At 43.0% G+C, this 25204-nt stretch overlaps 1 protein-coding gene across 1 annotated transcript in view; it reads left to right on the forward strand.

Annotated features, from left to right (window-relative positions):
* TGFA (transforming growth factor alpha) overlaps positions 1-13118 on the forward strand; it is a 48726-nt gene extending 35608 nt beyond the window's left edge. Inside the window, exons 3-6 of the mRNA XM_056860095.1 lie at positions 6897-7014; positions 8146-8295; positions 11033-11142; positions 12500-13118. Coding sequence (XP_056716073.1) covers positions 6897-7014; positions 8146-8295; positions 11033-11142; positions 12500-12507 — 386 coding nt within the window. The 3' untranslated portion in view covers positions 12508-13118. The remainder of the gene's footprint in view (positions 1-6896; positions 7015-8145; positions 8296-11032; positions 11143-12499) is intronic.
* The last annotated feature ends 12086 nt before the right edge of the window (positions 13119-25204 follow it).

Here is a 25204-nt window from a genome sequence, read left to right on the forward strand (position 1 = left end):
CCCTTTGAAGTTCATTTGTAGGACAATAGTGACTTCAAGATCAGCAACAGTTTAAAGTAGCTTCGTGGTTACTTTGATCTGTTCCAAGTAAGCCACTGCTACGGAAATCAAAACAATTAAAATATAGAAGGTACTCACCTCCTTTCCTCACCTGAAGTAAAATCACAAACGTATCCTCCGTGTTTACGCTGTAGATTTTTTTTAAATTAAATTCCAATAACCTATTAATTTTGGAATGCAAGGGAGATTGCCAGATGGTCATATTTGTATCTTACTTCCTTCAAGGAGCTGTGTGTGGGGGGGTTCTTGTGTTCTCACTGCAGTCCCGGGAGGTCGGTTGGTGTGACTCACCCAAGGTCACCCAGTGAGTTCTGGGACTGAGCAAGAGATTGAATCTGGTTGTCTCCTCAGTTTAAATCCAACATTCCAGGATGTCCGATTACTGAAGCATTAGGGTTAAGGGAATGAGCCATTTCCCCATGTACCTCTGCCCTGCAAAATACAGAGGACGGGGATGGCCCCCGACTCCTTTCAGCAACCTTTCTTTCCTTTGTAGATTGTTTAAAAACTTGCTTCCAAAGCTAGACTTCTGCTTTTCCTGGTATTTTATACAGATGGAATTGTTCATGCCATATCTTTTAATCTTACAAACTTAATTCCTTGGACTGATCTGAAAAATGCTTCCTGTTACATTTGACTGCTATTCACAGCTACTGTATCCAACATTTTCTTTTGTTTGAGGAGTAGGGGCATTTGAACAAAGCCAATGCTGCTTGTGAAAACATTGGCTGAACTTTTTTTTTTTTAAACCGAGTATTAATTCCTTCCAGAATACCCCCCTCCACACACAAAAACAAACTCAGAGAGATGGTTTTAATTAGTTTCACTGCTTGATCTGCCATTAACTAACTGGAACAGGAACTGATGGAGCTTTGAAATAGAAATTGGATGTACTTTTATACAAGGTCTGATCTGCAGAGCAGGATATTTGTTCCCCGTGTCAACTGTGTGTCCGTAACTAAAGCTGTTCAGGACGTGTAAATCAGTGGTGTAGAAATGAGGGGGGGCAGTGGGGGGGCCTCTACAGAAGTTAGCTTCCCACTCTTTGTGTTTCTTGTTCTGCATCATTTGTACAGTGATTTTTTTAACAACTACCAATCAGCGGGTTTTCCAGCAGCTGCTCAATTTTGCTAATGAATGACTCTTTAAATTATGAACGCCCAAACAATATGAATATCCTCATAATTCAAATTTCCTAGCTTGTGGATGTCCTTGTGTTGATCTGGTCTGTGATCCATTCCCATGTGGCTTGTACTCCGGAGTGTTTTGACTTGCGTGGACAGAACAGGAAAATGCAGTGCAGAAGGGGAAACGTAGCAGCCTCACTTTACACAATGGACCTCAACTGCTAGAGAATTTCTTGGAGGCCTGTTGCGGGGAGGGCCGTGGGCTCCTCCCTCCCACTTGCTCACTTAGCCTCTGGTAGTGCCAGCCAGCCAGGAGGGGGAGAAGTCTCTTCTCCGACCCCACCCCAGAAACTTTGATGCTGCTGCAGTGTCTAGGGACTCTTCCCAGATCAGACTGTCACGGCTTGTGTCGTTAAGGGGTCTACACACTTAAAATGTATCACTTACTGAGAAGTGAAGTTATCTTATTCAGCGAGACCTCACAGACAGGAGTCGATGATAATTCCTACAACTGTAGGCTTTCTATTGAAGTGTGCCAGAAAATTTATAAACAATGAACTTCCTTTAAATTACATTTATTTCACATATATATATATATATGCATGTTAATATTTGCACACTTAAAACATGTCATAAAATACATTATGATATACGCAAGCAGTTTCAAACAATCTTTATAAGCACTTTCTATGTTTCATAATATTTCTCTCTGAGAGTTTAAACCCTTCAACCTGTATCTCTACAATCATTTAGAATACTACAGTTACAGAATCTTGTAAAAACATGGTTAGTGTATAATCATTACAGAATCCCTATCAAAATATGATTAATATAATGGGAGGGAAGATATGATTAGTAAAAACATCTTAAAATCATTTCAGGTATCATAGCAATATTTCAGGACAAAAGACATGCTTTTATTTTGCCATGTCATTTGTAAATCATCTTAACTTCATAGGAACTGAATTTATGTTCAGGATATTTATATGTTTCAGTATGTGTTAGCTTTACCCAATGCTGTGTGTAGAGGATAGAATACCATAAGCTTTGTATTTAATCTATTCTATGTTTATGGACTTCTGATCATTGTTAAGATCAGGAATGCTACATACATGCTGAAAGTATGTGTGTATCTTAACAGTCAGCAATGCAGAGCTTATGTGTTATGTATAATTCATTATGTGTAAGCTTAAGGCTGTATTAATGTTCTATGGAAGACTCAGTTATTCTCTGGCTTTGCCAATCTCAGAGAATATGTTTACTTGGTTAAGACTCTCCATAAATAAGCCTAATAGGTTCTGTATATGTTTTATGTAAGCACTGCTTTATATGTGCCTTGTGCATTACCACAGAAAACAGAGATCTTCCTTTCTTTTCAGGAATATCTTTGGCCTCTTACCCTGAGAAAGTTCTGAAGCCCTTCTGTTATTTAGAAAAGACTTCTGAACAGGTCCAGGGAATTATCTATATAGGATATACAATCCTCATGCTTGCCAGCATTTGGAAAGCCAGAACAGGATCAGACAGATCTTTGAGGTTCCATTAATCCTTGCTAGGATCAATTGAGGCTCAATATACCAAATATGGTGAAGCTCCAATACACTTAGACTCCCATCTCCAAGGTAGAGTGCTAGGAGTTCTAAGGTCTCCATCTTTGTCATGGAGCAGCCTGCCAGCATTTCACTTCAGATTCTAGCCTTTATGAGAACTAGAATTGCTGAACTGAATTCCCTTTCAAAAGGGATTTCTAGCTTTAGTCAAGAAGACTGTAAATCTGTATGCAAGAGATGGTAAGAGAGTGAAGCCTGACAACCAGAGTTGTCTCCCTTCAATCTTCTTAGGTTTTACATCTTTCAAGATGGAGAGAGCAAGGCCAGACAGCTGAAGCTGTCCTCCAGTTACTCTCTCTTAGTCTCACGCAAGAGACAGAGAAAGCTGATAGCCAGACAACCAGCATTGTCCTCTACCAACATTTCGTTCCAAGTTTTACATCTTTGGAGATGTGGAGAGAGTGAGGTCAGACAGCCTAAGCCATCTTCCGTCAACTCCCTGCCTTCTGGCAGTTTGGTTCTGGCTTTTATTCTCTCAGACCAACGGTCATCTGAGCTGAGAGACTAGAAGCTTCTGCCCTGGGTGGCTACACTAATACCTGTATCCTTGCACTTGGCATGGTCACACATGGTGGTGGTGTGCCATTGTCACTTGGTCTGTGAAGAAAGCATTACCATGTTCTTGGCATTGAGTCACAAAGTTCACAAGTGCAAGGTCACCAACTGTTATACTGTTTGAAGACTAGGTCTGAATCAATAGCATTATTCCCTCCTCACACGGCAGCTATCAGAGGGGCTAAAATCCCAGGCAGAAATGACCTCCTTGTTAATATCAAGAAGAGGCCAAGCACCTCGGATAAGTGATGCTGATATTTTTCCAGACACAACCATCAAGCGGGCAACGTTGCATATCATAACCTTGTAGTCTTGCAGTTTATTTATCTCAGAATATTAAGAATAGTCTTAGCCAGCAACTCATGACCTTTACTCTATTTGATTTACTACATCAACAATTCTGTTCAGAGAAATAAGCCTCTATAAACCTTTTTGTAAACTTTTACTTCTATGCTTTACTCATGAGATTCATAGGGAAACCACAGGTACAGGCACCCTACCTCTCAGGCCTGCAACAAGGCCACAACATAAGTGCCTGATGTTTCCCAGAATTCATCTGGAATAGGGTTGCCAACCTCCATGTACTAGCTGGAGATCTCCTGCTATTACAACTGATCTCCAGCCAATAGAGATTAGTTCACCTGGAGAAAATGGCCACTTTGGCAATGGGGTTCTAGTGTATTGAAGTCCCTCCCCTCCCCAAACCATGCCCTCCTCAGGCTCCACCCCAAAAATCTTCAGGTATTTCCGAACCTTGAGCTGGCAACACTAACCTGGAAGCGCAGATCTTGCTAAACTGTTCAAGAAACTAAGGAATGAAAAGTGGAAGAGGAGCTCGCTCCCTGATTGGCTGGGGCTGCCACTGCAACAAATTTGCAGAAAATGGAAGAGAAGAAGTGGTGGTGGTCTCTGGTTTGGATAGACAATTGAAGTCCAAGAGAATCTCTGTTGCAATATGCCCCTTCATGTGGAAGGTGAGTTTTGCAGCTGCAAATGCTCTTACTTGGAGCCTACAGTCATAAATTTCAGTGGTATCACTAGTCAAGTTTCACTATGCCATAGGTCTGAGTGGTACTAGAGCAGGGGTGGGGAACCTTTTTTCTGCCAAGGGCCATTTGGATATTTATAACATCATTCGCAGGCCATACAAAATTATCAACTTAAAAATTAGCCTGCTATATTTGGTCAAACATTTAGCCAAGAGGCACGACTGGAGATGGCTCTGAGTGTCTGCCACATAGAGCGACTCGCTTTTGAGCTCTGCTGTCCCCAGCTGGGCCCAAGAGATTCAGGCAGGGCAGCATCTTTCTGAGCTAGAGATCTGCCAGGACCCATGAAGGGCCAGACCAAATGATTACGCGGGCCTTATACGGCTCCCGGGCCTGACATTCCCCACCCCTGTACTAGAGGCTACATAAGCAAAAGATAGTGAATTACTGGGGCCACGCTGACTGCTTATTTGTTTAGTTAGTTATTTTGAAAATTTCTAAGCCGCTTCTCCAGGGCACCTGTTCAAGGTGGCTTACCAAATAAAACATGCCAGAAACACATAACATTCAAGTTACTAAATTCCAGCATTAAAAAAGGCATTGTGATAATAACATCAATGGTGTAGTAGGTTAAAATGGGTCTTAAACAGGCTAAAAACAGAGTATAGAACAATGTTTTTAAAACCCTTAATTAAAAGCCTGGGTAAACAGAAATGTTTTGGCCTGGAGCCTAAAAGAATGCAGTGTAATATCGATGTCAGATGATCTCAGAGAAGAAGGGTGTTCCATAGGTGGGGGCCCCTACTGAACAAGCCTGGTCTCTGGTTGCCATCCACCTCACCTTGGAAAATGAGATCACAGGGAGCAGCTCTTCTGAGGAAGATCTTAGCTGGTGGACTGGAAAATAAGGGAGGAAGCAGTCCTTCAAGAACCCTGGTCTCAAGCCAATTAAGGCCTTCCAGGTAAAAACCAGCACTTTGAATTGTGCCCAGAAACAGATGGGCAGCCAGTTCAGATCTTTCAATACAGGAGTGATTCGATCCCTGTATGTCACCCCTGGTTACAGCCAGGCTGCCACATTTTGGACCAGCTGAAGTTCCTGGACCATTTTTAAGGGCAGCCCCACAGAGCGATTTACAATAATCTAACCTGGATGTAATTTGAATATGGACCACCGTGACAAGGTCATTTTTTAAAGGAAAACTGGTAGTTCTGTGCCACAGAGCAGACTTAAGCCTCCATGCAGAGGCAAGGATCCTGTGGCACCCCAACCGATGGACCCTGCTCCTTCATAGGGAGTGCAATCTCCTCCAGGACAGCTTGACTCTCCAGTCCTCAAACAGCTTCTAAAGTAGTGCCGAAGAGCAGCAGAAGAAGTTGCATAAGCTGTATAAATAAAGAAGTGGTATAAATAACTCTTGCAACTCCAGTTGTCTGCTTCCAAGTTTTTGAAACGTAGACAGACACTTTCAACAAACACTAAGGACTTAAACTGCTTTGAGAGAATCTGCCTGGTTCTGTGGATTTTTTTTAACATAACAGTTCAAAATGTTTCTTTCAAAGGATCCCTGAAAACAGGCTACCCATTTCTGGTTTTTCATAGAACCTGGGAGACTCTGTCCGAATCATTCTAAGGGATTCTCACCTTGTACTTGTTTTGTAATTCCCAGGAAGCCTTTGGCACTGCCCTTTGTCAGACTTGGCCTAATGCTTAATGGCTTCAAAATTGCTCTAGTCTCCTTAAGGGGGCTTTCCCAAAGAATGTTATGGAATGCATTGTTTATATAGGGTATTATGTGTGTTTTGAAAACCTGTTAATATGTTGGATGTAATATGAAAATTAATTAGCTTTTAAATGATGGTCATGTGTCACCCTCTTCCTGCAAATGGAAGGAAGTGTGGGAGGCTGTGGCTCTGTGGTGGAGCATATGCTTTGCATGTGGAAGGTCCCAGGTTCACTCCACTCTCCCATGAACCTGTGAACAAACCATTGCTGAAATAACATAGGTGCTTTCTGTTTTCTGCCAGCAGCTTTCCAGGGAAGATCTCTTTGAGGGTATAGCCCCTGAGAATTTTATTCTAATTGGCTGGGAGGCAAAAGCTACCCGGGGAAATAAGTGCATGTGCACACATCTGTGTACATCCTTAATAAGGGGTGTTCTGACTTGACAAGGGACTTGCATCTAGGGAACTTAAATTAAAACCCCATGTCTGTCACGGAGGCAAAGGCTGAACCCAGGCAAGATTCTCATGTGTGATCTCAGTTTCCAGACTTGTAAAAATGGGAGTAGAAACCACAGGCGTTCTCTGAAGATGAAACACTATGCAGTGCATTAACATCTTTACTTTCTTCATTGCTTTTAGTAAAACTGCCAAAATAAACTGCCATGTGGATAATAGTTCAAAAGTCACATTGATACCCCATAAGTGGTCGACATACATGTAGAATAATGGAAGTAGCCTTGGAACAATACAATCTGAAGGTGGCAGAGGTTGTCCCAAGATGAAACTGAAGACTAATCCATCTCTTTTCTTTCTTATCCATCCTTTTTTAGGTCCCCCGGTGGCTGCTGCTGTCAGATCTCATTTTAACAGCTGTCCAGATGCTCATAGTCAGTTCTGCTTCCATGGTACTTGCAGGTTCTTGGTGCAGGAGGAGAAACCCACTTGCCTGTAAGTCTGCCTTCTCACATCTCCAAATTCCCACCTTGGTGCATTTTCCTGTGGCGTAAAGTTGCAAAAGCACCACACTCTTTTTGGAGAGTTCATGTGCTAATTCCCTGGTGTGCTAGGATAACTCCTGATTTCTTCTCCTCCCTATGGAAGACTTGAAAAAGCTCCCCCCTTTTTTCTGTAGCATTAATGTTTGCTTTACTAGATCATTGAAAGTTGCTGTAGCATGTCTGTTTAAAGAATGAGCTGTCAACTGGCAAGTCTCTGGTTCACAGTAATACAAGAGCGGGTGCATTGATCCAGAACCCAGAGAAGGAGGGAGGGGAAGTAAATCACTACCTCACAGAAAAATGTCTACTAGTTTAATCCAACTCCAGCTATTAGCCTCGTGGGAGCATGCCTGTTTTGCCCAGTGTTAACACTTTCCTAAAGGAAACACCCTGGGTCAGATCCAGCAGGAAAGCTGGCAAAAAGAATCAGCAGAGTGGATCTTTCCTCACCTTCCCCAAGCAGCCTGCTGCTTGTCCCAGTGACGTCAGGAAAGCCCCTGTTGCACCACGGTACAGGGTGCTGCAGCGATGGTAATAGGGTTAAATTATCTTCTCCTTCTTTTGTCGATGGTTATCATCAGTGGGGAAAGGGAGCAATTTTGCCTGAAGTTCTTCCCCTCCCTCCCCCATCGTTGCTACAGCAGCTTTCCTGTGGTGCCTTGTATTCCCAAGGCTCTTGGGAACCTCTGAAGATTTTTGTGACAAACGCATCAGGCTACTTGGGGAAGGGGAAGGCAAGGAATGATCTGCTTCTTCCACGAGCGTCTCCACTCGATCTGATCCCCATTGGAAACATGTACAGCCTTACCTTTTAGGCGACAATCCCTTTGAAAAGAATGCTGTTTTTGCTCTGTACGTATGCTTGTGTGTTTGGAGAGAAGACCGTAGAGTGGAGTCTAAATAGGAAATGCCGTTAGTGCCTTCGCAGCTTGTATTTTTCCTCCCTGGACCCCACTTTCTGGTTCCAGAGACCTTACACTACTCTGATCATATCAAATTCAGTTTTAAATTCGGTGTTTTAAAACTTGCTGGTTGGCTAACGTGTACTCTTCTCTCTCTCTCCCCCTCCCCCCCTTCACAGTTGTCATTCTGGGTTCATGGGAACGCGCTGTGAACATGCAGATCTCCTTGCAGTGGTAGCTGCTAACCAGAAGAAACAAACCATAACTGCTTTGGTGGTGGTCTCGGTGGTAGCATCAGCTGTACTTATCATGGTCTGCGTACTGATACAGTGAGTACACAGTTCCGTGCTCTTGGCTATCGGAGAATATTGATTGAAATGGCTTCTGCATGCTTGGCAAAGAATCTGTGTCTGGTTTGAAGCATTTGTTTTGTGTGTTAGGATTTCATTGGGAAAGGGGAGGAAGGGGACTGTGATGTGTAACATGGGTGTCTACAAGTGGCACAGCGGGGAGGTGTTCATTGCATGCCTGGGTAGGTGCAGGAGGCTCTGTTTTTACAGTACTCTGCTCCCCAGTTCAGTATACCGGAGGCAAAACCATGAGCCCCAAGGCTGCTTGGGTGCCATGGTACACTCTGAAGCAATTTGGATTATGCTGGTTGTTGCTGGATCTTCTTAAGACTGAAGAGCCAGCGTGGTGTAGTGGTTAAGAGCAGTGGTTTGGAGCGGTGGACTCTGATCTGGAGAGCCGGGTTTGATTCCCCACTCCTCCACATGAGCGGCGGAGGCTAATCTGGTAAACTGGATTTGTTTCCCCAGTCCTACACATGAAGCCAGCTGGGTGACCTTGGGCTAGTCACAGTTCTCTCTGAACTCTCTCAGCCCCACCTGCCTCACAGGGTGTCTGTTGTGGGGAAGGGAAGGTGACTGTAAGCCGGTTTGAGTTTCCCTTAAGTGGTAGAGAAAGACAGCATATAAAAACCAACTCTTCTTCTCTTGAGCAGTTTTCAAGGTGGAGATACTTCCTACTTTGTTTTCAGAAAATGTGTATAAACAGTATATAGACTATTCCCCCCCCCACACTAGACCTCTTATACTTTTGCTTAGTTATCTGGATATCCAGAAGACTGACAAGGAGTGAGTCTTAGATATGACATCCTCTGAAACAGAGGGCACCAAATCAGTAAGGTCATGGCTTAGTGGAAGAAGATGAAATCGGCCGTTGAGACAGGACCCTGGGAGCCTGGCAGGGATTAGAGATTAGTTAGTATCATTGAAGAATTCTTCTCAGCAGCCGGTTTTTGTATTGTCATTGTGTTATACCTTAATCACTCATTGGTATCTTTGTGGTGATGGAAAGCGTGAATAATTTCTCTCCCAGCGACTATTTTTATATGTTCTATATTACAGAAATGATAAAAGACAAAACTATTTTTTAAAATCCACAAATAGCTCTCTGTTCAGCTGTGTCCTGTTGCAGAAAGACACACCGTGTTGCGTACAAATGTGTGTCTTGGTCCCTGGCCAAAATGTCCTGAGATTGCTCTTCCTTGTGACATCGTATATTTTGGCATCTTTGTCCTGAGAACAGGTGGATGGCAGTGTGTGTGTGTTGCAGCTGGAATTGCTCCTGTTCAGCTGAAATTAATGCCTTTACCGTGTCATTTGGAGGAATGGCTGCTGTGATGTTGTGGCTGATTTCCCAATCAGCCTTACGAAATGTCTTGCTTAATCCCTTTTTCTATGAAGTTTCAGTCTACCTTTCAGTTTAGCTCATGAAATGCATTTCCCTGATGGTGGGGGGACAAAAAAGGTCCACGTGTTAATAGGCATAGGGTTTGCCAGGGCCCCATTGCTTAAGCCATGCTGACGAAGGATTGGGTAATAACAATCACAAAGGAACCACCATGTACAAAACCCAAAACACAGGCTCTGAAACACACCCCTGTAGAAATAGAATCTAGACCAGATTTACCTATGGGATTGACTTTATCTGAATAATATAAAATGGACATGTTCAAACACAACAATTTTTGTACATAAGTATTGTAACAGGAGTCCAGTAAGCTTCCTGTTTTGAGAACACTGTTTCGTATTCCAATGATTTTTCAATGGTTTGTAGTTGGTTCCTGAATGAATCTGGAGGAAAACTGCCAATTATATGGGGTCCCTGTCACTGTTTTCTTTATGAGCTGGGGTTCTTAGAGGCGGAAGGAAAACTGCTTTCTAAAATAACCAATGTCTTAACAGACTGACCAACTACATGAGTAAGGATGTCCTCTTTAGGCTTCAAAAGCTAATGAAGGTCTTCTCATCTCAACTTCCAAGTTTTAACATTTCAGAACAGTTTGAAATTTTGAGACTTGACCTGTGAAAGCTTAAAAATGAAACAAAACTCGAGTCTGTGAATTTCAATGAGCCAGCTGGAATCCAGCAGTAACCCTTATAGTTCTTGATCATACAGAAGAGGTTTAGGGGCCCAAATTTTGAACCATCTATTTTATACAATTCCCAGATGGTCACAACTATAGACGTCAGTGCTTCAGTCTGGCAAAACTAAGCCCAATTAAGCCCAATTTAGGTGAGAGAAGGTGACCTCTGCTACCCACATGCATTATCAGCTGTGGAACATTATGGTATGGCAGCCTCATATGGGGGGGGGGGGGTTAGCATGGATGCACCAAGTTAATAACGGACTTGGTTTTCTTTGGGGGGAAGCATTTTTGCTTTCCCTTCTGTCCTTTAGCATGTAAGTGGTATGAGAGCCAGCATGGTGGAGTGGATAAGAGCGGTGGTTTGAAGCAGTGGAGTCTGATCTGGAGAACCAGGTTGGTTTCCCCACTCCTACACATGAAGCCAGCTGGGTGACCTTGGGCTAGTCACACTCTCTGTCCCGCCTACCTCATGGTGTCTATTGTGGGGAGAGGAAGAGGTGGTTGTAAACCAGTTTGAGTCTCCCTTAAGTGGTAGAGAAAGTCGGCATATAAAAACCAACTCTTCTACTTCTTCTTCTTCTTAGTCGTCTTCCAGCACAAACCCCAACACCTGTTAACATTTTGTGTTCCAGCTGCTGCAGGATAAAGAAACGTTGTGAGTGGTGCAGGACTGTAGTCTGCAGGCATGAAAAGCCCAACGGGCTCCTGAAAGGAGGAACATCTTGCTGCCACTCTGAGACAGGTATATAAATTGCTGCCACAGAAATTTCGTTTCTTGCTACCTGAGGGATGGTAGTTGCTTGCCGGCCTCAGTTCATATAGTCAAGAGATACATCAAGTTAGAGCTGTAGACTGAGCTCCCGCTTGGTCCAAGGTTGAGTCCCTCAGCATTTCTTGTTGAAAGGTCTTTGGCAGCTTTGGGAAAGAGCTGGGGCTGTGAGTCAATACAGATGGCCCCTTTCCCCAAGTGGTAGGGCTTTCCACCATGTAAATGCTTGGTCATCTGAGGCCATGTAGGCATGGCTGTTTCCTTGCAGTCACCCCACCGACTACTTCGGGGCTTTGCCTTGATTATGCATGCATTTTCTGACTGTCAGAGGTCGTCTCACTCTTCCTGTGCGCTTCTGTGCATTTTGCCCGGGTTTTCTGGATGCTGTCTAAACACGTTGCAGCAGTGCAGGTCTCAGGGGCATTGTCCAGGTAGCGGATAATTTTTTGCTAGATGAATTGTCTTGCTGGATCATCACATAGTTGCATCTACCTGACTAAATTTTCCAACTGTAGGACAAAACTCCCCCGCCTCCTCACTCTCATTGATCACCACAAAATGCTGCTTCTGGATGATAGGGGGCCCTGAGGAACAACATGAAGGGGGAGTTGGTAGAAATTGCCCCTTCCCTTCTGTTAACCAGAAACTTTGGTCTGGATCCAACTGTAGTTCTCTTTTTTAAAAATAAACATATGTAAGCAAATGAGCTAGCATGTTGTAGTGGTTTAAAGCAGGGCTTCTTAAACTTTTTCTACTTGTGACCCCTTTTCGCCCGAGAAATTTTTACATGACCCCTGGTATATAAAATAGGTATACAAACCAAACATTTATGGATAATAAATCATAGAGAAATTTATTTTAAAACAATTCTTTGGTATACATATATTTTTACCATTTACTGTTGCCAAATATTTCACAACCCCCACATTCAGTTACGTGACCCCCAAATGGGGTTGTGACCTACAGTTTAAGAAGCTTTGGTTTAGAGCAGGAGACTCAAATCTGGAGAACTGGGTTAAATTCCCCACTCTTCCAAATGAAGCATTCTGGGTGACCTTGAGCCGGTCACAGTTCTCTCAGAACTCTCTCAGCCCATGCAGAGGCAAGCAATTGCAAACCGCCTCTGAACGTTTCTTGCCTTGAAAACCCTATAGGGTTGCCATCAGTCAGCTGTGTTTTGATGGTATACACACAGAGAAGCAAGTGACTGTCCCTACATCTTGTGACTGTGTTCCACAGTTCATTATATTGTACGAGCCACATCAGAATCTTTCTCTGATGGTAACATTAAGGTGCTTTGATGCATGTGCTTTGTTTTGTTTTTTTGCAGTTGTCTGATGGAGACCAGGATCATCTGAGATTCTTATTGCTATGTGTAGTTGGGACCACTGCATATCCTACAAGACAACTAAGATATTCCAGAGAACAATGTTTAATATGGACAAAACCTTTCGGGGTCTGGAAAGGTATTGGCAAGCAGATGCCAGACCTCTTTGGCTACTCGTCTGTATCCTCTGTTTTATGTGTTGGGCTTCTGGAACTTTGCCAAAAGGAAGCCACTGTCCATGTGGCTTTATAGGATGTCACACCTCAGACTAAATGGTATCCAAGTTATGACGACCAAGGAATCTCAAATGACTCTTTTAATGAAGAATACAAGCCGGTCATAAGAGAACTGAACATTGGACAGCTTCATGTTTACGCAGCCATAAGAAATGTGCTTGGAGGGGGTGACTTATACAAGGAAGGAAATGTTGTACAGGTTGGACTAGCTTTTTGTTTTCCAAGAGACTTTATGGAACATCCTTGAAGGATACAGAACTTGGGTTCATGCATTTGTTACATATTTCCCTCAAAAGGAGAAACTAGCTATACATAGATTATTTTGAAAGAGCAAAATCCTCCGTTTGAGAAGATCAGTTTCTGTGCCTGGAAACATCTTCTGTTTGCATCCAAAAACTGAAAGATGATTTTTCCCCCCCAGATAACAACATGCAGCTACAGAACTTAAGATTTCCGTGTTTTCCTGTTCTCTTTCAAAGGAGAAAACTTAGTGGGGTAAAGCAGCATTTTGAGCAGAGTGACGTCAAATCTTATGCCTCTGCTTTCCTTTAGGAGTGTAAACTGTGTATGCAGATGTAATCTTTCTCGGTTAGGTGGGTTAATTGATTCAAGGTCCCACAGACAGGAGTGACTTGTGAAAGGACTCGCCTGGTCCAATATCTGTTGTTAAGGACTTGGGCAAGGTCTTCTAGATCAGCTGAGCTCTGGATGAGGGAAATGCAGGATCATTTGGTTGGTCTCAGTGTTGTACCAAGTGTACATCTGATAGTATACTGGAACTAAAACAAGACTGCTCTTCTCATTACATTGCTGGCTGTAGGGGTGTTTGTCCTGTAAGGTGCACTTCTGCTGCTAAATCGGTACTAAGCAAGCATCTAGACCCTATGAGGACAAATGCTTCCAGCTTCCAATTTAGAATGTAAAAGTAACTGAAGAAAAGACAGTACAATCATTGCCGTGTTCTAAACTTGGTCCAAAAGCAGCAGTAGTGTTTCTGAATTAGCAGGCAGTTTTAATTTTAAAGTATGTAAGTAGAACCTTCCACTCTGAAATCATGAGTTTCTCCCTGTTTTTCCCACGTTAAAGAAAGAATGTCAGCTTTGGAAATGTTGCCAGTAAAAAATTCATAGGAGTCTGTGTTTTATAAGTCATTTCATTCATAACTTATTCATAAGTCTTTTTCTGGATTACCTTAACTAACACTCATATTGATATGAAAGCATACCCTGCTGAAAACCATACAATGCTGTCAAGAACAAACCTGATGCATAATGTAAAAAAAAAAAAAAAGAATTAAGGGCTGGAAGGTTTGACTATAAAATTGGCTTTTAAATCCTTGTTGCTGTTAATGGTCCAGTCCCTTTTGTTGTTCTTTGACCCACATCTCAATCCTTTACCTTCCTCAGAAGGAGAAGTGGCTTCTTAAAAAGGGGGGGCAGGTTTTTTAATTTTGTCCAAAAACTTCTTATTTGTTCCTTTTTTGAAAGTGACTTCTTAAACTGGGCAAAAAAGAGAAATGCCCCTGATTTTTTTTTTTTTTTTTGCTCTGTTCTCATCTCAAAGTGTTGCTAAGGTCACTAACAAAGAACAGTTCATTTGCATTGGATAGTCAAGACTCCTTGGGAGCCCCAGGTGCTTGGAAATCCTAATTCAAGGAAAAGTTCAGCAGATATTTTAATCATGGATTGAAATTCCATTAGGTGCTTAGACAGAAATAATGCCAGAAATTGGCTGTGTAAGATCTCTAAAATGAAAATGGTGTGTAATCCAAAACGATGTTCATCTGTTAAACTAGATTTGGTGCTAAACACCATCTGGTTGTTGTTTGGGGGAAGGAATAGGTACCGTAAGAAAGTGATCCGCATAGGAATAAATAGAATGTAAGTTATACTTCTGCCTCTAGAACTGGGCTGTCATTGTTGCTCGGGGCTCAGGAAAACATTTTGATCTGAGGTTGCCTGCAGTTTCCTAACAAGCTGGTACTTCATCTGAAGCTTGGCCTTGTTTCAGAATATGGGGGTCTTATGGAAAAGAAAAAGTCTGTCTTAAATGTTTTGACAAGACCAAACTCTCATGAGTGGTGCCAATTTTTGATGTTGGACACAATTTTTATTATCCTCAAAGATTAATTTTTAATGCTTGGACCCCTTTCCAGATAGAGTGCTGATCTGTTAACAACCTTCCATTTTTCATAATTAAGTTTACTGTCTATAACCAACCTGAAGTTTTATTTTTAGTCAAGGTTACACTTGTTTCTTCTGTATATGTTGCACTGAAAAGTTAATATTTAATGTTTTAATTTATTGTGTGGTTAAATTAATTTGATTTATGTAAAAAAAAACTGTTTGTGATTGGCTGTTTTCTTCCTTAATACGCTGAATTATAGTTATTTAAATGAGTGAAATACATTTTTTTTCATAATACTTTGGTGTTCGTTGTTTGTAATGGGGTGAAGGGTGCAAATTATATAAGAGCTTTCCCCAGGGCAGGAGCCCCATCGGTTCAGCCCCCTTCCTTGAGTGTCCAGCTTCTTAAAAGAGTCTTTCTAGCCCTCTCACCTGTAGAAATTATATGAAAAGCCTCCTAAGCAGTGTTCTGTTTGGTTGCTTACTAGGGTCACTTGCAAACATTGCCACATCGCTGTAGAGAAAGCAGAGGCAGCAACTGAGAAAAATGGGGACAAGGTAGCAGCGTAAAAGTGCCCTAAGAGAATTGCCTGCTCCTGCTTTCCCATGCTCCAACCGATGGAGACAGAGACACTGGTGTGACTGACAGGCAGCACCAGGTACTTATTTAAGGGTTGTTTAAATATAAACATTTTATTGTATATTCTTAAATATAACCCAGGGCAACCCATGTATAGATTCTGGCTGTCTTGCATTTATCCCCTCTTGGCCAGATGTATCCTCAGGCCCTCTTGCCATGACGTTTCTGGCTATGGGTGTGGCCTTTAGCCCCAAAGGGCATTGGTGTCTAATGTCTGTGCAATGCGCCCCATGCTCCCCCCCCCCAGGTTCTTCATCTACAAGGGAATCCCATTAGGCCAGCCACTATAGGTGAGCAAATGCAGTTCTTCCCCAGATAGTTGCATGAAATTTGGTACTGCACAAATGAGCTGTTATCTTGGGTGTGTGTGAAAGATGTCTCGTCTATTCTCACACGCTGGCTGGGTAACACAAGCTGACTTGTATCTTGTCTCCAGTAATTTCATCCTCGGTACTTGCGCGCATTCTGACATGCATACATGTGTACACTCAGTATGCAATTTACAACAATAAAATGAACTCTTTATTAATTTTTTATTACAAATTCTTATACACTCTGCGCTCCTCTCTCACCTCAGCAAGCTAGTCATTTTAAATAGCACTGTTAAGAGGACACATAGCGGAAACAAATTGCTGCTACTACTTTAAAACAATACTTCTTTCCTGAAAGACTGCCAAGGAGTTTACTCTGCGGCTTTCCAGAAGGTGGGCAGAAGGTGGGCAGTTGTCAACTCTGGGTTGGGAAATACCTGGAGATTTTGGGGGTGGAGCCTGGGGAAGGTAGGGTTTGGGGAGGGACCTCATTGGTATGTAATTCCATAGTCCACCCCCTTCCCAAAGCAGCCATTTTTTCAAGGGGAACTGATCTGTCGACTGGGGATCAGTTGTAATAGCGGGAGATCTCCAGGCAGCCCCTGGAGGTTGGCAACCCTAGCAATACTGGAAGGAAGTACCATGGCAAAGAAGTCAAGACAATCAAATGTCCTGGAAAGGAAAGTCCCTACAACACTGAAGGTTTCTTTATGGAACTCCTTGGCTTCAGCGGAGGATCCATCCAGCTGGTTTATATAGCCAGAGTCTCCTTTCCAGCCTAAGGCAGGGGCCTATACACAAAGTTAAACTGTAAAAATATGTTACAAAGAATAAAGTACAGAACAGTACCAACTTGTATGTATCACAACAGCTTTATGTAGCTGTTGTCAAAATTCATGCAAGTAATTCATAGAATCATAGAGTTACAAGGGACCACCAGGGTCATCTCCAACCCCTTGCACAAAGCAAGAAATTCACAACTACCTCCTCCCCCACACCCCCAGTGACCCCTCATTCCATGCCCAGAAGATGACCAAGATGCCCTCCTGCTCATCATCTGCCTAAGGTCATAGAATCAGCATTGCAGACAGATGACCATCTAGCCTCTGCTTAAAAACCTCCACGGAAGGAGAGCTTACCACCTCCCGAGGAAGCCTTTTCCACTGCAGAACCACTCTAACTGTTAGAAAATTCTTCCTAATGTCTAGAAGGAAACTCTTTTGATTTAATTTCAACCCGTTGGTTCTGGTCTGACCTTCTGGGGCAACAGAAAACAACTCGGCACCATCCTCTATATGACAGCACTTAAAGTACTCGAAGATGATTATCATATCACCTCTGTCTTCTCTTCAGGCTGAACATACCCAGCTCCTTCAACCTTTCCTCATGATTTCCAGTTGGGAGCACCCCACCCAAAAAACCCCGTAATGGGTGAATACTGCATGTATGTGCACACACTATGGACCTTTGAGCTACAACATTGTCAAAAGGTTTCCACTTGGCAGTTCTGGGTGTCTCCATGTGAAAAATACTCCAGGTATCTCTAGAAAGGAGCTCCGTTTGTTCAGTATCTTTGCTGCTTGCTGTGATCATGGAGCACTTTGCCCAGAGAGGAGACTCCTGCGTCTTTTTCATCTTCTGCACCCCCTGGGCAGAATTGTGTGGTGCCCACGGTGTCCGTCCCACCAACCTGCACTATGTGGACCTGCTCTGTAATTAGGGTTGCCAACTACCAGGTAGTAGCAGGAGATCTCCTGCTAATTCAACTGATCTCCAGCCGATAGAGATCAAATCACCTGGAGAAAAATGGCCACTTTGGCAATTGAACTCTATCGTGTTGAAGACCCTCCCCGCCCCTCACCCCGCCCTCCTCAGGCTCCACCCCAGAAATCTCCTGCCAGTGGCGAAGAGGGACCTGGTAACCGTATCTGTAATGGCCTACCAACTTTTTATTTCTCAATAGTCTGTAGAACTGTTTCTGCACACAGAGGGCACAGGGACAGTGTGCAGCTTGCAGGAAGTGTTTCCTAGTGGCTACAGCCCTTTAAGTACAGGCTAACGTCTATCATGGACCAGAGAAGGTAATGGTGGTGGTGCGGGGACACTTTTGTGGAATTTTCCAAGTGCTGCATTTCACCTCACCGCTGCTGGCTGAACAGATGACTGGCTCTTCCATACATGATGGTCATTTATGCATGGTCGCTTTAACCTCCTTTATTCCCCGTTTCAGCCAGGATCAAAGTAACCCGGGTTGGGAGAAACTGTATTCATTGGCTGGAATGATCAGGGATGAAACTGTGTGCTAATGGAGGCATGAATACAGAAAACCAGTCTCCCAAGTTCAAATCAAGTCTCACCCCTTTAAATGCTGCTCTGTAATTGGCTGACTTCGTAGTATTCACCCTGAGAGAAGATCTCCTTCCCTCCAGACCCAACTGCCACATAAAAAAACATTTTATGCAATCTGAAAGAAGGGAGAGGAGAAATCCAAGCCTTGTTTTAAAACAGCCTTTCTTTTGCTCAGAAAGAGCTCCCAGGAAGCAGGAAGCACTTGAATCCCTGCCTCTTTACACACTGCTTCATGATTGGCTGTGAGAGAAGCCAATCTTCTGTGCTTCCCCTGTTTGGCTGTCTGCATGCTGCCTTAAAGAGGGGTTTGGAAAAGGGTGGGGCGAAGCTCCACCCAAGAATGGAGTATGCATGCTCTGTGACTCCGGAATGAGCCAGGATGAACGGTTTAATTCGGGCCAGAAGAGGAATGGGAAAAGCCGGGTTCGTTTGTTTTGCGTTGAAACTGCATTGAGCTTCCAAGGAATGAGGTAACGTGCATACTGAAAAATTTGATCCTGGCTGAAATGGGGAATAAAGGAGGGTAAAGCGTCTATGCATAAATGACCGATAAGGCCCAGGACATGGAACTGAACAAACTGTCAAGTCCAACTCCATGTTTTGGATGGATGAGTACTGCCTTGATAACACATTTTAGTACATCCTCATAGATTGCATTGAATATCAATCAAAATGTGCATCAATTTTATTATAAGAAGAAAGCAATATCCTATATGTAGTAGGATGGTCATTGCACATGTGTTCCATTAGATTCAGTAGCAGGTTCCATTTCCTTTGTTTAAAGGAGAAGTAAAACCACTAATGACATAGTAAAGTACCAAGAAGTCAAGCAAAGTGATTCACTGACCACATACAGCTGTGTCCTTCTTAGGAATCACCCTCCATGGATGTTATCAGAGAGTCATCCTTTTCTTGTACTGTTTTCTTCAAATGTGGGATGAGTGAGGAACTCCTGGGGGCAGAGATGTTATCTAAATGAAAAATGTAAGCTATGACTGCCTGACAGACCTGTGTATCTCAGACAAGGACTGAATGTCCTATGGGATATTTTTGCTTTTTTCTACATCTGGGTCAGATCTTCTGTGTGGCTGTTTGCTGACACAGGCATCTGGTCATCACTGTGGGAAACAGGATGTTGGACTAGATGGCCCTTTGGTCTGATTCAGCAGCGCTGTTCTTATGTTCTTGTGGGAAACAGAAGATCACGTCAGGTTTGCTGGTTCTATTTTCCTCCCCGCCCCCTTTGCCACTGGCTTGCATATTGGACATGGAAGTTACACAGACCCATCCATCCCACCTGTAGAGGAGTACTGAGCTACCACAGGAGCTACCACTGAGCTAGGAATCTGTGATGGAAGTCTTTTCTTTCTACTCATGTTCATTGGTGGTGTTCCCAGTTCTTTTCTTCTTGGGCATTTATACATAATGGGCACAGAGTAGTTCCCTTTGTGCTCTGTTGTTATGCTAGGGGGGTTGTTTGCGCAAGCAAGTATTAATCCTCCATCACAACCAATAGTTTGTTCCTAAGCAGTGTTTATGCCATCGATTACTCAAGTGCAAATTTATTTCAGGATACTAGGTCAAATGACTATTTGTGCTGTTTCAGAACTAAACTTTTGACTGTGTAATGGTGGAAATGCAAGTGACACAATATCTTAGGATCCATGAGGTTGCTGAAATGTGTTAATTTTAGTGGGGAGATTTTGGTGCAAAGAAACAGAAAACATCACAAAATATTAAAGATTCACAGGTTTGATTCACACAAGGGACAAGCGAAAGGGGATTCTGCATTCAAAGCTGCAGAAATGATAAAATCAAAAGCATCTGCTAGCCTGGAGGGGGCTGGCCACCTGAACCTAATGTACCTCACCATGTTATTGTGGGGACAACTTCTGGTGGTTCAGTGGCAGAGTGTTTGCTTTGCATGCAGAAGGCCCCTGGTTCAATCCTCAGCATCTTTTTTTAAAAGGCTCCAATAGTAGGTGATGTGAAAAATTCTCTGCCCAGAATAACTGTCACCAGTCAGAGCAGACAATACTGACTGTAATAGACCAAGGATCTGTCCCAGTATAAGGTAGCTTCATAAGTGTTCAAGGTATAACTTTTTAAAAAACTGCACGTTGGTCTGTCTACGGAGGCAGTTTTGTTATTTTAATTGATGGCCTAAAGTCTTAATGATGAAGAACAGGATAAGTTTAAATAACATTTCATTCATGTATCTGTTTAGTACATTATTCAAAATCAAACAAAGGCTGCATCCACTGAACCCAGTGAGACTTACTTCTGAGTAAACATTCACAGGTTTAGGCTGAGAGTCTCTGTCCAGGCTTTGTTGGTTTACAACCAGATATAAACAATAATTATTTCTTAAATTCTCAGAGATAATCTGCCCTTCCAAGTCAGAACTCAGGTGTGTGCCAATGAGTGGCTTGCTCTAAGCATTGTTATTGCACGCAATGACGCATTTCTGAATTGAGAAGATTACAATGCCCAATCCATTCTACTAATTCTTATCTAGCCTTAATCTCCTCTAGCCCAGTCCTTTCTGTATTTAAGATATGAGAATTACAGAAACTGAGACTATGTCTAAGATGATCTTACAGCTGCATCAACACACTGTTGGGTATTGTGCTATAGGAAGCATTTGCAGTTGGATTCTCTTGGGGCCAGGGTGATCCACTTGCAGATAATTGCTATAGCACAATGGTAGTGCAATGTCCATCAGTGTATGGATGCAGAATGAGATACAGACTTAAAGTTTGATATCACTTTAATAGTCATGGCTTCTCTCAAAGAATCCCAGGATTTGTACTTGAACAAGGATGAATCCTTTTAAAAGTACTAGTCCTCTTACACAGATCTATAGTTCTTAGTGTTCCCCAGTGTGAGGGAATGAGCATTCAACCCATTTAAGTCAGAGGTAAACCCCATCTATAAAACGAATGCTATCTATGCCAGTTTTACTGTTGCCTCACAAGGGGCTTCAGGAATGGTAGTTTTTGTCATGTGTGCTGAAAAATTCTCTTAAAAGATTTCTAGCTCTGTTCACAGGGGTTCGATTCACAACTGAAGATGCTAGGGATACGGTCCCATTGGTCATCATTAACCAAGCTATCTATGACATGTACGCCCATTTCTCAAGGTGTTCCCAAAACCTCAGGCTGCAGGAAGTTGGGCATGAATAATGAGAGATCGGTTCACACCACACTTGGCTTGTTTTCTGCCTGCTGTCTCTGAAGCATCACCAACCCTTTTACTGAGTAGTCAACCAAATAACTGATTGCATTTAAATCAATTGGCATATTGCCAACATCCTAAACCCTTTTTCAGGCCTTGAAGTGAGTGAGAATAAATTAGGGGCCATCCAGGGGTCAGCAAGGGAAGGGCTGCCAGTATACGAATCTCACAAGTAGGGATGGATCTTCCCATTTCAATTTAATAGATAAAACGTATTGTTAGACGAAAGGCCGTCTTTAATACTGTTCCTATGACAGAACCAAACCAGCCTTTTAAAAAGTACAAAAGAGCCCTTATTTTCCATGTGTGATTAAATTAAACCAAAGTGTTAGCACGTTAACAGATTAATCCACCTGAAGCGATGGTTATTTATTACGATTTGAACCAGCCTTGTTTTTCTACTCTCAGTGCCTCTTCTGCATAATGTCAGATGGAACAGGGAATAATAGTGCCCATCAGCTGTGGACATAAACTCAGTCAAGACTGTGAGGTGTTCTGCAGGTTAAATGAGATCTAAAAGCAAAGTTCAATTCAGTTCAAAAAGGACAATAATAACACCACAATGTTTGTGTCCTTGTATGACAGAACTTCCTTCAAATCACGAGGATCTGGGTAATACTGTAGAGCCTTCATTCCTCATCTGATTATTTTTTCCCCTGCTTGAAATGTGTCCCTCATTTTCTAGCGGAGCCAGTTTTTAAGACGATCTGACTCACAAACCAGCCTGGCTACATTAAGTGGCCAGGTAGGCATCGCCACAGAGTTTGCAGATACCTACAAGTTTCTGTGTGGGATAGGCAAACATTTCACACTTGCCAGGGTTTGGTATTAGTCTCACTGTGTCAAAAAATGAAAGCTCTCCACCCACAGAAAGCCAAGAGTCACATTCACATGCGGTTCAGGGAGCAGCTCCACCCCTTTCAGCACCCCTGCGCTTATCCCATAAACTTTCAGTCCTGCTTCTCACCAACAATAAACCCATTTCTGAACAGTGGGCAGAGACAAGGAACAGGGTGTTTTCTGTAGGAGGCCCTCTTCTGAAGAAGGCCTGCTTGCCTCACTCATGGCATACAAATGATATAGCAAGTGCTTCCTTGCTAGGAGGAGGCTTTTCATTGGCCCCAAACTCTTCCAAAACACTTGGTGGGGAGCTGCCAGTTAATATGAACCAGCCAGTTTTCAAACTTAATGCTACAAGTATGATGGCTTCCTTATGTAAAAGGGTATGGGGAGGGTAGAGTTGTGACTGGGAACTATCCCCCCACACTGATTCCACACCTTTTTAAAAAGCAAAGGTAATGTTTCATAGTCGGACAAAGGTGAAGAACAGCTTTCCAAAGGTGAAGAACAGCTATGGGTAAACAATAGAATACACATTCAGCTCAGTCGACGTTGCCAACATTTTTACAGGCCCCTGCTCTTCTGCTTTTAACACCGCGATCAGCAAACAGTAGCATGTTTGTTTCTGTAATTTTGAGCTGCTGTGAAAAGGATGAAAGCAGGCCATTTGTCAATTCTAAACTCATCGTCTTCTTGTCAGAGTACGTGAACAGGGATTACAGTAGTCTGCTTGTGCCGAAAGATCTACCATAACATGCGTGTGGGGGGGGAGGTAGTTGTGAGTTTCCTGCATTGTACAGGGGGTTGGATTAGATGACCCTGGTGGTCCCTTCCAATTCTATGATTCTATGCTGTATTTGGGAGGTATTGACCTAGTACCCGATTTAGCCCTACTTGAATGTGTTGCTTCTGTCTAGGTGTAAGCAGTTACGCCACAGTCAAATGCTCTTTAGAAAGGTCAGTGGAATTTTCAACCGTTGCCATTAATTACAAAGCTGCCTAACATAAAAAGAATTAAAACTTGGCCACAGTGCGCTAAACCCCAATATTAAAAGCAGATTAAGCATTTCAAAAATAGAAACTGAAATATGTGCTGAAAGGAACAATAAACAAGATTCCATATGAGAGCAGCTGCTGGACCTGTTCTCCTCCTAATTTTATCTGGTGCCTTGGCAAAATTTGCCACAGCCCAATTACCCAGATACTTTTGTTGCCTAATAAGCATTCCTTTGCGGAGTGGAAGAAAATGATTTCCTGCCCAGAAAAGGGTGAGCCTTCTGAAAGGGTAATGAGGTCAGTCTTACAAAGCCCTTGATCTGCGGGGAAAACATTTAACTTCTTTGTATATCCTGCCATGCTGTCAAAGGTTCTCAACGAGTTAAAAGCCCCTTCTGAAACATTTGGGGCATAACCTTACCCCACAGCTTCCAAATGCATGGGAATCACTGAGTGGGCAATGCCCATTCATTTCAGTAGCGTAAAGAATTTTCAAGGGGATCACAACGTGATGTTTAAACATGGCTGTGCAATTCTGCTATGCTGAATGAAGCCCACCAGCTGCATGTTGGTGGTCTGCCAGGTACTCAGCTATTTCTGCAGGTCCAGACACAAGATTCATCAAGTTACTGGGGAGCCCACGGTACAGAACTGGTGAGCTGGGTTTGGCTTAATGGGTCATAAGTTGCGCTTTCCTGATGTTTCCAGATAAGGTTCTAATGGTACACAAAGGCTTAAATAATGTGTACCATGGAGTTACGTATAATTGCACATAAGTTCAGAAGTATTTTGCCTGTAGATGTAGTCTGCTCTTCCCTTAATCATGACACTTCTTTAGAGAGGCTCATCTCCCGGAATACCTGTTAGGCTTGCTGACCTGCCTGCCGTGGCTATGCATGCTACCTTCTCACAGAGTTCTTGCAGTGTGTACTACAGGGAAGGTTTTGGTTGGTCATTGCCTAGCTAGCCAAAGGTTAAAGGGAAATACTGTTGTCTCTCCCAGTTCCTTTAGAGCAGCGGTTCCTAAACTGTGCTCCACAGAGCACTTGGTGCTCCATGAAACATTTCCTAGTGCTTGGTGAAGTGACTGGAAAGAAAAATACTACTGTCATTTGGTTTAGTATATAGGTGCTAGGTGAAAATTAGTGCTCCATGACAAATTTCTCTCCTGAAAAGTGCTCCATGACTCAAAAAGTTTGGGAACTGCTGCCATCAGTTGTGTTTGTATTATAGTTCACTAATGACCCATCAAACGTGTGTGTGCCTTTAACAGCAGCAGGAGAAGCCTTTTAGGGCACAGAGATTACTATTATCCAAATCCATTTGCACATGTCTGCAGACTGAGGCACAACAGCCAAAGGTATGAAAAAGTTGGCAACCAACTAGCAGGAATGTGACTATAAAGACTGCCTGGAGCTGGGTGGTTGCGTGAGGGTCAGCTGTTGCTTCCCTTCCCAGGTGATGTTGTTCTTCCTTTTCTTTCCTTTGGCTCTTGCTTCCAGATCAGATTCATTAGGGACAGATATTCTTGGATGTACTTCCTGGATCCCATGTACCAATTTTGGTTAAGCAAAAAGATGCTGCAGCTTTTCATGGAATTCTGGAAGCTGTGCTGGGATAATGTAATTTTTCTAAGGCAATTTGAAAACAACATGGCCCTGTCCTCTCCACAAACAACTCTTTTCTATACAAATAGGAAAGTAGGACTTTTATGCAGGGATGTTTCCCCGCGGTCACCCCTGCCAACTGCTTCGGGGCTTCCTTTTGATTATGCATGCCCATCAGAGGTCGCCTCGCTCTCCCTGCATGTTTTGCCCGCATTTTCCAGATTCTGGCTAAAATAGCATCTGGAAAACACAGGCAAAATGCATGGGGAGAGCAAGGCGACCTCTGATGGGCAGAAAAGGCATGCATAATCAAAAGGAAGCCCCAAAGCAGTCGGCGGGGGTGACCATGGGAAAATGTCTCTGCAT

The sequence above is a fragment of the Euleptes europaea genome, chromosome 14, assembly GCF_029931775.1.
Source record: "Euleptes europaea isolate rEulEur1 chromosome 14, rEulEur1.hap1, whole genome shotgun sequence".
Taxonomy (NCBI): Eukaryota; Metazoa; Chordata; class Lepidosauria; order Squamata; family Sphaerodactylidae; genus Euleptes; species Euleptes europaea.